The sequence below is a fragment of the Notolepis coatsorum genome (genome assembly GCF_963971535.1).
Source record: "Notolepis coatsorum genome assembly, chromosome: 13".
Classification (NCBI taxonomy): domain Eukaryota; kingdom Metazoa; phylum Chordata; class Actinopteri; order Aulopiformes; family Paralepididae; genus Notolepis; species Notolepis coatsorum.
Window position 1 is genome coordinate 122,652,718 of NC_140177.1, and position 14,529 is coordinate 122,667,246.

A 14,529-nucleotide genomic window follows, 5' to 3' on the forward strand; every position below is an offset into this window, starting at 1 on the left:
TATTGTCGCATTTGAGGGTTAATCCTTTGGTAGTGTGGTAGTGAAATGGTTAACTTTCTGTATTGTCGCAGTGAGAGGGTTAACCCTTTGGTAGTGTGGTAGTGAAAGGGTCATATAACAGATATATTGTAATATTTATCGCCAACGTCAAGAAGAAAAATGTATATTTATGAGGTTGCACTCTGCCAGGTGCATAAACCTGTGGCCCCAAAGAGAGGCCTCTCCCCACAAGTGAATAGAGCCCATACACTCTATTGGCTATGGCCATTAACCCTTTCACTGCCACACTACAGAAGGTTAACCCTTTACTATCACACTACACTAAATTCTTGTCCTATTGGACCTTAGTGCAGCGTTCGATACGATTGACCATAATATATTGATCAGTCGTCTTGAAAGACTGGTTGGTTTTTCCGGTCATGTACTAAATTGGCTCATAACATACATTAAGGGGAGAAAGTTCTATGTTAAGCTTGGAGACAATGTATCCGAGAAACATGACAGCAACTTTGGAGTTGCACAAGGAAGCTGCCTTGGTCCATTACTCTTCTCGCTATATATGCTGCCCCTCTGGGACATCATTAGAGACCACAATGTATGCTTCCATAGTTATGCTGATGATACACAACTATATATCTCCGCAGAACCAAATAACACTACAGCCATACAGTCCATCACAAACTGTCTTTTAGCAATAAATAAGTGGATGAACAATAACTTCCTAAAATTAAACGAAAGCAAGACCGAAATCCTATTGATCGGCCCAAAAGCGAAAAGGGAAGTGCTTTGTGGAAACCTGGGGAGTCTGTCATCCTATGTATATGGTGACTATCCAAACATTTATGGAGTCACCGAGAGACTAAACCGGGGAAATAATTCTACCTGCCAGACGCGCCGATTGTCAAGAAATCACTGCTCTAGGATACTGCGTTTGGTTACTTTATTGCGGTTAAAAACAGTTCGTATAGTAACGTCATTAAAAGCAAATCACAGCTTGATTTAGTATTGAGTAGCGTGCGGTCAGCAAAGTGTGACTTCCCCGTTCACCCCCTCATCATTACCATACCTGAAACCCACCGGTGAACAGCTGACTTTTACTCATACTACAACACCACGTGACCCCTTAGTGAATGACGTGACCATAACAACCCGAGTTGTCTATACCTGTCAACAACATCCGGCCCCTAATTATTACATAATCTCATTTCACAGTAATAATTACCAACACTTCAATTAATATAAAACAGGAGTTCATAGTTCATAAGGTCTTGATACTCTTCTTAAATCAAACCCCCCCCCCCCAAAGTCAAGTCAATTCAAACTTCAAAATCACGAAAAAGTCAAAATAATCCAAAGTCATGAAAAAGAAACAAAGCCTTCATGACTCTGTCGACTCCTGAAGAAGGCAAATCTTTGTCACAGGTCTATAGAGAAAGCTGCAGGTCCGCGTCTTAATCCAGACCTGTCGCACAAGTCCGTTTTTGTCTGGCATCGTCTCTGTAATCCTCCCAATGATCCAGGAATTCCGTGGTGCGGAATCGTCCATTATTGAGCACTATGTCACCGGGGATGAAGTTCCACTTGATCTTTGTTCTGTCGTTCCTGTAATTGTGGCAGATATGTGAGATGTCTACTGTTGAGAATTGATTCCACTTCGAGTACTGTATGGAGTCCCTCCTCATCCTCTTCTCTCCATCTCATCCTCCTCTCCTCCATCCTCTTCTCTCTGTCCTCTCTTCCTCCTCCTCTTGCCATCCTCTCCTCTCTTTCTCCTCCTCTCCTCCTTTCTCCATGTGCTGCTCTCTCAGCTTCTGCAAGTCGATTCTGAAACTTCTCCATAGATCCATATCTCTGAGACACCACGTCACTGAGGCTGCGTTGTTCTCTCTCCGCCTGCTCCTTCATCCTCTTCAAACCCTTCCTCAACCAACCAACACCTCCATCATTCTCTACTGAGGCTTTATGTGCTGCAGTACCAGTCGTATGCACTGGGGGAAGACCACTCCCTCCATCTTTCCAGTATGGGTTCAACTCCAGCTTATGCAGACCAGCCTGTTGGATGGCCTCTGCCTTGGATTTCTCCTCCTCTTGTCTCTTCTTCTCCTTTTTGATTTTTTTTTACCTTTTCTTCTTCTTGGTCTTGAAGATGGTCTCCTGCTGTATCTGATGAAGACGTTGGTCGAGCTCTGGGAGGAGCCATGTGTTCTCTCCTCTTTGTATCTTCAACTCCTGCTTGGCCTCGTCGATCACCTCCTGATGAGCTTTACGTTTATACTCCCTCTTCTTATTGGTGCTGCTCGAGCTTTCAGAACTAGCTCCGAACGCTGCCATGACACTGTCGTCTCCTCCAACTGGTCCATTTACAGTCCATCCAAGCATCGTATTGACTGCATATGGCCCTCCATCCACACTTCGGATGACTTCCAGTGGTTCTAAGGCTCTGGGAACGTTCAGACCAATCAACATCTCCACGTCTGCATCTATCTGTGGCAGATAGACATGCTTCAGATGAGGCCATTTTTCCAGATCTAGCCATTGTGGGAAGTTACTTCGATTGACAGGCATTTGATGTTGTGCAAAGATTTTTGGTATTTTACAGTATCGGTCACTGTCCAATCCAGCAACTTCCAAGTCAGATGTAATGCAACTGTCAACCACCTTTTCTTGGCCCATAGTACGTAAAAGGATCCTTGTTTTCCTCCCAGTCCCAGTTTAGCCATCAGACCCATTGTGCAGAAGGACGCTGAACTCCCTGGGTCTAGAAAGGCGTAGGTTTCCACTGACCTTTGACCTTTGCTTGATTTAACTTTAACTTGTACGATGGCAAGCTTGCAATCTTGATCACCGGCCCCAGTAAGGCCACCGGTATGGATCTCGACTAGAGTTCTGTCCACTAGGGCTGCACGATTTTAGGAAATAATCTAATTGCGATTTTTCTGACAGATATTGAGATTGCGATTAAATTTGCGATTATAAAAAAAAATTTAAGCAGCCCCACAGAGGTTTATTGTAAAATGCGGCTTGCATCTGGCCTACGCGGTGGGTCTTTTCGGGACACCGAGCCTGAAAATGTTCTTTTTACCTGGGAATTGATACCGGTACCCAACGGTACCTTTTTTTTGTACTTTACTCTCCCTCTCTGAAGTCTAAACTTCACAACACACAATCTAAAACCTCTTACCTCCCTCTCCCAAACCGATCTTGTATCTCAATGGGACTTCCTGGTTAAACAAATAAAAAAAAAAAAAAAGTAAATTTTTTTTTTATAATTGCATCATTCCAAATCGCGATTTCGATTTAAAATCGATTAATCGTGCAGCCCTACTGTCCACTGCTCTGTCTGAGTTGCTCCTGCCTTTCTCTGCATCTCCATTCTCCTTAGAGTGGATGTGAAGCAAGCTGGGGTGTCGTGAGCCACATGTCCTGCAAAACAGACGTTCCCTGCACTCTCTGCTGATGTGCCCAGTGCACAAGCATCCAAAGCAAACTCCATTCTCCTTCAGAAACTCCATCTTCTCGCTGTGAGCTCTCCTCTCCAATAGAGTACATGACTCCAGTGTGTGTCCACCCTCTTTGCAGAAAAGGCAAGTCTCCTCATATCCATCCTTAACTCTGTTTTCCCAAAGAGCATCGCTTTCAATTGTGGAGAACGTTGTGGCAAAACTACTTCCTCTAGCCTGAAGACGAAGCACAGGTCTAGCTCTGCCACTTTCCTTGAAAGCCCCCGTCCAAATACAGGGTCTGTAGCGATTCTTGCTTCCCGCTCAATAAAAGTCACAATATCAGTAAACATAGCACGTTTGCGATGTCTTTCCTGGATGTTACATGCTTCTGTTCGCCACTTGTCCCTCAGCTTGTAGGGCAACTTCTTGATAACAGCAAGCATGTTTGCAGATGTGTTTAGGTCACATAGGTTATGCATGTCTTTCATGGCATTGCAGCATCCGCGCAAGAATAGGCTGTATGCTTGCAAGGCTTTCCCATCCTCCGACTTAATAGCTGGCCATGCAAAGATTTTGTCTATGTAAGCGGATGCTATGACGTGCTCATTTCCAAAGTGTTCCTGGAGTAAAGCCTTCGCCGTAGCATATCCAGTGCCATCAGTCATGTGTTGACAACTTCTGACTAGTTGTTTAGGCTGCCCCCTGGTGTATTGTTCCAAATAGTGCAGGCAATCAACAGCATTGTCAGTCCTCCTTTCTATGGTCTGTTCAAAGGACTGTACAGCACTTTGGTTGGCTCTCAAGCTTTTAAATGTGCTCTATAAATAAATTACTTGACTTACTTGACTTGCTGTTGTTCCTGGAAACAGATTGTATGTCTCTATACAAAGACAATGGAGGCCATGTAGTCTTTGGGACCGTGCTCTGTCTCTGTGTGGGCGCTGGGTACTCTGTAGCGTTTGAGATCTGGGTCTGGGTGAGTGCTGAGGGCTTCTGGAGGTATTTGGCTCCATCAGGTTGCCTTTGCTTTGTCCTTGTGCCTCCAACGTATGCAGGTTGTCCTCTTCCATCCTTGTGTGATACAAATGTCTCAGCATTAATGTTTAATGTTTAACGAGATGTCCTCTGGTTCTTCCGCTTCTTCTCACGTAACGTGAACGCGGCATCACAGAGCGAGCCGTGTATTTCCGTATTTGGCTGCCTGGTGCGCATGCGCTGTGACACCAACGGCGGAAATACACGGCTCGCTCTGAGTACCACTCGTTTTATAACAATGATTTAAACTGTTTATTAGCAACTCCAAGCTTTCAGACCCCAGCGCGTCGCTGTGTGAAACCCATATTGTACGCTGGGTACCTTTGAAATTCATATCTGATATATTTTTTACCCACCCCGAGCTCGGAAGCAGTGCTTGGTGGTCCAAACGAGCCTGGTAGCAACATAGCTGAGAGTGACTGTGTATTAAAAAGCCAGCCCCTGGCACATCGCAGTCACGTAAGGGGCTAGGATACTACGTTTGGTTACTTTATTGCGGTTAAAAACAGTTCGTATAGTAACGTCATTAAAAGCAAATCACAGCTTGATTTAGTATTGAGTAGCGTGCGGTCAGCAAAGTGTGACTTCCCCGTTCACCCCCTCATCATTACCATACCTGAAACCCACCGGTGAACAGCTGACTCATACTACAACACCACGTGACCCATTTGTGAATGACGTGACCATAACAACCCGAGTTGTCTATACCTGTCACCAACACTATGTAAAGACTGAGGTTACAAGCCTAGGTGTCATCTTGGACTCAGACCTGACCTTTAAGTCCCATATTAATAAGGCCATGAAAACGTCATTCTTTCACCTAAGAAACATAGCGAAAGTAAGACCATTCGTAAATAAAAAAGGATGCCGAGACACTGATTCATCTCAAGCCGGCTTGACTATTGTAATGCACTGTTCACTGGTCTTCCCAAAGCAACCATTGGGAAGCTTCAGCTTATCCAAAACTCTGCAGCTCAATTACTAACTCGTACAAAGAGAAGAGAACATATCACTCCAGTCCTAGCCACTCTGCACTGGCTGCCAATAACTCATAGAATTGATTTTAAGGTCCTTTTCCTGACATATAAAGCTCTTAATGAGCAAGGCCCAAAATACATAGCAAATTCCCTAGTTAGTTATCTGCCCTCAAGAACGCTACGGTCATCCACTACAGGTTTATTAGACACACCCAGAAACCAAAAGAGGATCGGAAGTATGGCATTTGCCAACTATGCCCCAAAACTATGGAACACACTACCAACACACATCAGGAACGCCAGCTCCATACACATTTTTACTTACTTACTTACTTACTTACTTACTTACTTACTTACTTACTTACTTACTTACTTACTTACTTACTTACTTACTTACTTACTTACTTACTTACTTACTTACTTACTTACTTACTTACTTACTCACTACAGATAGTAAAGGGTTAACCTTCTGTAGTGTGGCAGTGAAAGGGTTAACCTGCTGTCGTGTGGCAGTGAAAAGGGTTAACCTTCTGTGTATTGTCACAGTGAAAGGGTTAACCGTTCGGTAGTGCGGCAGTGAAAGGGTTAAGAGACAAATCAACAGTGGTGGAAGAAGTACACAGTTCCTTTACTTAAAGGAAAACTCCAACATTTTGGGAAATTAGCTTATTTGCCATCTACCCTTGTCACATAGTAATGTCTAATGACAATATAAAATATAAGCTGAAGCGGGCTGTATGTGAAAACCAGCCCCTTCAGTAGTGCACTACGCACGGTCCCGAGCAGATAAGAAATAAACACAAGGCGTTGTCCCAAATAGTAAATTATATTTATTATACAGGGTAGGGATTTAAACATCCACTGTTCCCAAAGGAGAAATGATATTTATTATAGTGGGGCTTGAAACCCACTGTTCAAACCAAGGGAAAAGGGTAATGGGGAACAAACAGGAAATATACAAATAAGACAAACAAACATTAAGCAAAGGTAAACACTGGGAACCACCCAGCACTAAAACACTACAGTATATATATATATATCCCTTGATGGAGGGAGATGGCGCAGAGGCCAATAATATATACTATAATAATCCCACCTGTTAGGGAAGCACCCAACAGTGGAAGACAAGACCAACACAATAATATTGCCCACACACAGTGGTTAATGGCTTTGACAATTAGGCTACAAAAGTATCCACTCAATAGTGGCAAACTAGCGGCCACCTCCACACTCCACTCTGGTCGGTGGCAGTGATTCAATGAGGCGCGCCGATGTGTGTCACCTCCCACTCTTTTAACCACCCATCTCCACTGCCTGCCTGAAGATGCACCAATCAGGTGCAACCAATCCAATCAGGGAGATGAGTGGCATCTGCGGACAGAAACAGGCGATTAGGAGATGACACAACACCACACAAGAGAACAACACAAATAATATATTACCCTGATGCTACATGGTGTTAAAATATATGGCAATAATGATAATGCACAACCCACGTACGTAACACCTCCCCCCATAGAAGCGAACCCACCGGGTGAGCAAAACATTATTGCCTATACAACCAACATCAGAGTAGTACCCCCAGACCTACCCTCTGGACAAGGCATCGGCCACAACATTGTCCACCCCCTTTTTGTGACGGATGACAATGTTGTAGCCCTGCACCAGCAAGGCCCAACGCATCAACCTCTGGTTGTGATTGTACATGTGAGCCAAGAACACCAGGGGATTGTGGTCCGTGTAGACCAACACCGGAATAGCGCTGGACCCCACGTACACCTCAAAGTGCTGGAGAGCGAGGAGCATCGCCAGCGTCTCCTTCTCGATGGTCGAGTAGTTCAACTGATGTAGCTTGAACTTCACCGAGAAGTAGCAAACCGGATGATGCACCTCGCCCTCCCCCGCCTGCAACAGCACAGCTCCAGCCCCAGCAGCACTCGCGTCGACCTCCAGCTGAAAGGGCAACGCAAAGTCAGGGGCTGCCAGAACAGGAGCACTGCATAGGAGAGATTTAGCAGCCTCGAAGGCGCACTGACACTCCTCGGACCACACAAAAGGTACAATAGGACTACACAAAGAAGTGAGGGGAGCCACCACCACAGAAAAATTCCTACAAAAACACCGGTAATACACTGCCATCCCCAGGAAACGCCGTAGCTCGCGCCTCGTGGAAGGAGCCGGATACGCCAGGATCGCTGTCACCTTAGCGTCCACCGGGCGGACCTGTCCGTGACCCACCTGCTTCCCCAAGTACGTCACCGTGGCTTTCCCAAACTCACACTTGGCGAGGTTCAGAGTCAACGAAGCCTCCGCCAAGCGTGCAAAAACCACCCGTAAGTTAGCGATGTGCTCCCCCCAAGTATCGGAGTACACCACCACATCGTCCAAATAGACGTTACACCTAGACACACCCCCCAACACCATGTGCATCAAACGTTGGAACGTGGCCGGTGCGTTCCTCATCCCGAAGGCCATAACGGTGTACTGCAAAAAATGGTCTGGTGTAACGAACGCCAAAATATCAGATGCTCGCTCTGTCAGGGGAACTTGCCAATACCCCTTCAAGAGATCGAGTTTCGTAATAAATACAGCGGGACCAATACTGTCAATGCAGTCATCCATTCTGGGCAACGGGAACGAGTCAGGCACCGTCACCGCGTTCACCTTCCTGTAATCAGTGCAGAACCGGGGAGACCCATCAGCCTTAGGAGCTAAAAGGCAAGGAGAGCTCCAGGGACTACGGCTATCCTTAGCCATCCCATTATCCATCAGATACTCAGCCTCCTTCCTCATCACCTCCCTCTTCGCCACCGGACACCGATATGCGTGTTGTTTAATGGGGGTCGCACCCCCCACATCAATATCGTGCTCCAGGACGGTCGTTCTGGAAGGCACATTAGACAACAACACAGGATAGGATAACAACAGTTGACGTACATCATCACTCTGTGACTCGGGCAGATACAACAGATGGGCAGTGACCTCACTCATGAATTCCGAGTTAGTCAAACGCCCCGTCTGCTGACCCTCGGACAACGCCTTCAAATCGTCGTCCGGCAGGGGATTAACACATCTAATAAACAGCTGGAACAGCTCTTGGGCTGCCAGACTGCACCTCCTGCTCACTCTCACCAGCACGGGTGAGATACTTCTTCAACATGTTAATATGACACAACCGTGTCTTCCTGCGCCTCTCGGGCGTACATATAACATAATTGGTGTCTGATACTTTCCTCTCCACCTTATAGGGCCCTGCAAACCGGGCAGAGAGAGCTGACCCAGGCATGGGCAGCAAAACCAGCACTTCATCGCCAGCCTCGAACTGCCACCCCACCGCCTTCTTGTCAAACCTCACCTTCATCTCCCCCTGGGCAGAGGCGAGGGCCTCCCTAGCCAACGAGGACGCACAGCGGAGACGCTCCTTGCACCGGGAGACAAAATCAAACACAGTCGATTTAGGAGAAGAACCAGACAACATCTTCTCTTTGAGCAGTTTCAATGGACCACGCACACTGTGACCAAACACTAACTCTGCTGGGCTAAACCCAAGTGACTCCTGTTTAGCATCCCAAATAGCAAACAGTACAAATGGCACACCCTCGTCCCAACCACAACCCGTATCAACACAGAACTTTTTTAGCATCGCCTTCAGCGTCTGGTGCCAGCGCTCTAGTGCCCCCTGCGATTCAGGATGGTACGCGCTAGACACCGTGTGACTGATACCCAAAGCCTGTAATGACTGATTAAAGGTCTTAGACATGAAATTCAAGCCTTGATCACTTTGCACGGTTTTTGGTAAACCGTAAGTTGCGAAAAACTTGTTTAATGCCTTGGTAATTGCTGGGGCAGTAATTTTCCTCAGAGGTATTGCCTCTGGGAAACGGGTGGCAAGACACATAATAGTCAACATGTATTGGTGACCTGCCTTTGTCTTAGGCAGGGGGCCAACACAGTCAATGATCACATGTTCAAAAGGTTCCCCTATCGCTGGAATGGGGTGCAGGGGAGCTAAAGGAACCCCCTGATTTGGCTTTCCCACAATTTTACATGTACTACAAGTACTACAAAACTTTACCACATCAGCCTTCAGACCGGGCCAAAAGAAATTTTGCAGTATTCTGTCATAAGTCTTTGAAATACCCAAATGACCAGACCAAATATGTTCATGAGCTAACATCAAAACGTGACGTCTACACTCCACTGGTAATACAACCTGGTGCACTATATTCCAGGCATCCCCACACTCTAAGCCTGTCACACCTGGCCTAGCTACCCAAGTTCGCATCAACACCCCTTCCTCTATTAAGAAGGTGTGTTTCCTACTACAGTAGTGCTGGCTACTGCCGCAAAACAACTTGTTAGGGAGGAATCATTTTTCTGAGCGTCAATCAAAGCTTGACGCGTTAGAGGCAACGGCATGTCGGAAAACTGGGGATTTACCAGTTTCCCCTGAACGCTACTCACACCCCTTTTTATCTCGCCACTAGACGGCCACCTGTCCTCAGCGAGAGCCTCGCCACAGATGGAGTCACGCAGCGTCACCGCCTGCTCTCGTTGTCTCTCCTGAGCCCTAGTCACAGCACAGATAGGAAAAACATTTGGGTGACTTTTAATCAACGCATCGCACAGAAACTCAGACACTGGGGCATCCACCATCTCCAGAAATGGAATTACCTTCCCCCCAGCTATATCATTCCCCATGATAAAATCAATTCCGGCTACCGGAAAAGATGAACGAACCGCCACGGAAAAACAACCTGTGACTAGTTCTGATCTCACATGTATCCTATGTAACGGAGCGGGTGTAAAGCCCATTTCTATCCCGCGCACAATAGCACTTGATTTACAAGACGACTCCTCATTTAACGGCAATACATCCGCCAGAATAAAGGACTGCGAACCACCTGTATCACGAAGGATCCTCACCTCGCGTTGGTCACAGACTTTACCCGACAGTGACACAAAACCAGAAAATATAAAAGGTTCAAAACAACTGTCTGGTTTCTCCTGCTCTGGGCGTGAGACAGTGCTAATCAACCCCACCCCCTTTGGTTTCTGAGCTGGCCTTTTAGTATCCTGCCGATCGCGATCGCGTAATGCATGACAGTCCGCCATCAAATGACCTGGCCTCTTACAATAATGACATTGTCTCCTGTCAGACGGAGGCGAGCGTGGCCGATACGCTCGCTCGCCATTTCCCCGAAATGGTAATTCCCGAGAGGGAAACGCACCGCCTTTAACATACACAGTATCGTTACGCACAGAAGCATGTTTGTGCATCAACGCCAATTCATCCGCCAAAACAGCAGCGTCCTGGAGAGTAGACACTTTCTGTTCATTCAGATACAGCTCGGTTCGTTCGGGCATACAGAGTTTAAATTGTTCCATGAGTACCAACTCGCTCATGGCTGCAAGATCCTGCACCTTACTCGCCGCGCACCATCGTTCAAAAAGATTCCTCTGTTCACGGGAGAAATCTGTATTCGTCTGAGAAGGGGATTTTCTGAGCGAGCGAAAACGCTGTCTATATGCTTCGGGAACCAACTCATACACACGTAAAACAGCATTCTTCACTCGCTCATAATTTTGACTGTCGTCCATAGTTAATGACCCAACCGCTGCACTGGCTTTGCCAGTGTGTCTGGTCTGAAGTAAAATCACCCACATCTCCTCCGGCCAATGCAGAGCATGTGCAATCCGCTCAAAAGCAGAAAAATAAGCCTCTACCTCTGACTCTCGGAACATGGGCACCAGAGAAACATGCTGGCCGATATTAAAGTGAGCCGGGGAAACCCCAGCTGGAGAGGAGGTAGCACTACCACTACCAGCTCCAGCCTCCAACCTCAGCCTCTCTATGGCCAGTTGAAGTTCCCTGTCTTTCTCCTCCTTCCTCTCCAGCCCGGCTCTCTCCTCCATCTCCTTCCTCTCCAGCCTGTCTCTCTCCTCCCTTCTCTCATCCCTGTCTCTCTCTCTCTTCCCTGTCTCTCTCCTCCCTGCGCAAAACCGCTCTCTCCTCCATCTGGAGACGGGCAAAACGCAGGTCAGAGCGCTTATGGCCAGAAGACGTGGATTCTTTATCTGAATCGCCCGCGCCCTCACTTTCAGCTCTGGGAGTACTACCATTTTTCCTAATAGCACCACCCTCTGGGCTAAGATCACCTAAGGGAGATTTATCGCCAGTGTTTTTAACCTCCTGGTCCACTAACAGTGAGTCACTATGACTTACCACTCCCCGAGCCGTGCTGAACACCTGTTGCTCGTACGTAACAACCCTGGAGTTAGACAAGAAGATGCATACCTTTTTCTTCTCTGTGCATGCAGTAGGAGTAGGAAGACGTTGGGAACTAGGCTAATGGAGGAACCTACTTCCAGTGACTGACGCTAAGCTAGGCTAACAGTGCATGTTTTCCTACTCCTACTGCATGCACAGAGAAGAAAAAGGTATGTATCTTAAGACTCCAACATTTTGGGAACCCTGGAGTTAGACAAGAAGATGCATACCTTTTTATTCTCTGTGCATGCAGTAGGAGTAGGAAGACATTGGGAACTAGGCTAATCTAATGGAGGAACCTACTTCCAGTGACTGACGCTAAGCTAGGCTAACGGTGCGTGTCTTTGTCTTCCTACTCCTACTGCATGCACAGAGAAGAAAAAGGGTATGTATCTTCTTGTCTAACTCCAGAGTAGATGGCAAATAAGCTAATTTCCCAAAATGTTGGAGTTTTCCTTTAAAGGAACACTCCAACATTTTGGGAAATTAGCGTATTTGCCATCTACCCTGGAGTTAGACAAGACGATGCATACCTTTTTCGTCTCTGTGCATGCAGTAGGAGTAGGAAGACGTTGGGAACTAGGCTAATGGAGGAACCTACTTCCAGTGACTGACGCTAAGCTAGGCTAACGGTGCGCGTCTTCCTACTCCTACTGCATGCACAGAGAAGAAAAAGGTATGCATCCAAACACTCCAACATTTTGGGAACCCTGGAGTTAGACAGAGAAGAAAAAGGTATGTATCTTCTTGTCTAACTCCAGGGTAGATGGCAAATAAAGCTAATTTCCCAAAATGTTGGAGTGTTCCTTTAAGTAAAAGTAGAAAAACCCAGATAAATGAGTACTCTGCTAAAAGTAAAGGTCCTCCATTCAAATTCTACCTAAGTAAAAGTAGAGATGTATTTGTTATTGAATTTACTTAAGTATCTAAAGTAAAAGTATGCATTCTACATAACGTTTGTGTGTTCCAGTGCTTGGGAGCATTCGATCCTCGATCCATTGACCTCTAAAAGTTATCTTAAAGTGGTATGTGGTCCAGTTATGCTGCTCTGATTAAAGGTTATGTTAAAGTGGTATGTGGTCCAGTTATGCTGCTCTGATTAAAGGTTATGTTAAATTGGTATGTGGTCCAGTTATGCTGCTCTGATTAAAGGTTATGTTAAAGTGGTATGTGGTCCAGTTATGCTGCTCTGATTAAAGGTTATGTTAAAGTGGTATGTGGTCCAGTTATGCTGCTCTGATTACGTCCTCTTGAAGTTGACATGTAGAATGTGTACTTTTACTTAGGATACTTAAGTAAATTCAACATCAAATACTTCTCCACTTTTACTTAAGTAGTATTTGAATGGAGGACTTTTACTTTTACCATAGTACCTATTTATCTGGGTATTTCTACTTTTACTTAAGTAAAGGAACTGTGTACTTCCTCCACCACTGGAGGTATGGGGGGGGGGGGGGGGGGGGTTAGGGGGAGTGGGGGGCTTAGCACCTACCTCTTCACTCTTCACATCTCTAGACTTGGAGTGGTCGTCAGGGTCACTGTGGCTGGGGGCGCACACCTCCCTCGTGCGGTTCTTCTCGTCCTTGTCGTCTCTCACTTCGCGGAACACCAGGGCGGGGATGGAGATGAGCATCACCAGCACCCACGTGACGGCGATCAGCCTCTTCACGATCCTCTTGCTGGCCAGTATGGTGAGCTTCCGCGGCCACACCACGGCCACCAGGCGGTGCAGGCTCATCAGCGTGATCATGAAGATGGAGGCGTACATGTTGACGTTGCACAGGTAGAAGAGGGCTTTAAGATAAGATAAGATAAGATATTCCTTTATTGATCCCCTTGGGGAAATTCAGGCATCATAGCAGCATGGGGGAGGGGGGGTGTACAGGTAGTAGAAGGGGGGAGGGGAGGTACAGGTAGTAGAAGGGGGGAGGGGAGGTACAGGTATAGAAGAAGGGGGGAGGAGAGGTACAGGTAGAAGAATAAGGGGGGAGGGGCGGTACAGGTAGTAGAAGGGAGGAGGGGAGGTACAGGTATAGAAGAAGGGGGGAGGAGAGGTACAGGTAGGAGAAGAAGGGGGGAGGGGAGGTACAGGTAGTAGAAGGGGGGAGGGAAGGTACAGGTAGTAGAATGGGGGAGGGGAGGTACAGGTATAGAAGGGGGGAGGGAAGGTACAGGTAGTAGAAGGGGGAGGGGAGGTACAGGTAGTAGAAGGGGGAGGGGAGGTACAGGTAGAAGAAGGGGGGAGGGGAGGTACAGGTATAGAAGAAGGAGGGAGGGGAGGTACAGGTATAGTAGAAGGGGGAGGGGAGGTACAGGTAGAAAAAGGAGGGAGGGGAGGTACAGGTAGTAGAAGGGGGAGGGGAGGTACAGGTAGTAGAAGGGGGAAGGTACAGGTAGTAGAAGGGGAGATGTGAGGTACAGGTATAGAAGGGGGAGGGGAGGTACAGGTAGTAGAAGGGGGGAGGTACAGGTAGTAGAAGGGGGGAGGGGAGGTACAGGTAGGAGAAGAAGGGGGGAGGGGGGTGGTACAGGTAGTAGAAGAAGGGGGAGGGGAGGTACAGGTATAGAAGAAGGACGGAGGGGAGGTACAGGTAGAAGAAGAAGGGGGGAGGGGAGGTACAGGTAGTAGAAGAAGGGGGAGGGGAGGTACAGGTAGTAGAAGAAGGGGGAGGGGAGGTACAGGTATAGAAGAAGGGGGAGCGGAGGTACAGGTAGAAGAAGGGGGGAGGGGAGGTACAGGTAGTAGAAGGGGGAGGGGAGGTAGAAGAAGAAGGGGGGAGGAGAGGTACAGGTAGAAGAAGAA

General features: G+C 47.2%; 1 protein-coding gene across 1 annotated transcript in view; it reads right to left on the reverse strand.

The window, feature by feature from the left end:
- ltb4r2b (leukotriene B4 receptor 2b) overlaps window positions 1-14,529 on the reverse strand; it is a 72,569-nt gene that overhangs the window by 6,480 nt on the left and 51,560 nt on the right. The window contains exon 3 of the mRNA XM_084327264.1: window positions 13,219-13,520. Coding sequence (XP_084183390.1) covers window positions 13,219-13,520 — 302 coding nt within the window. The remainder of the gene's footprint in view (window positions 1-13,218; window positions 13,521-14,529) is intronic.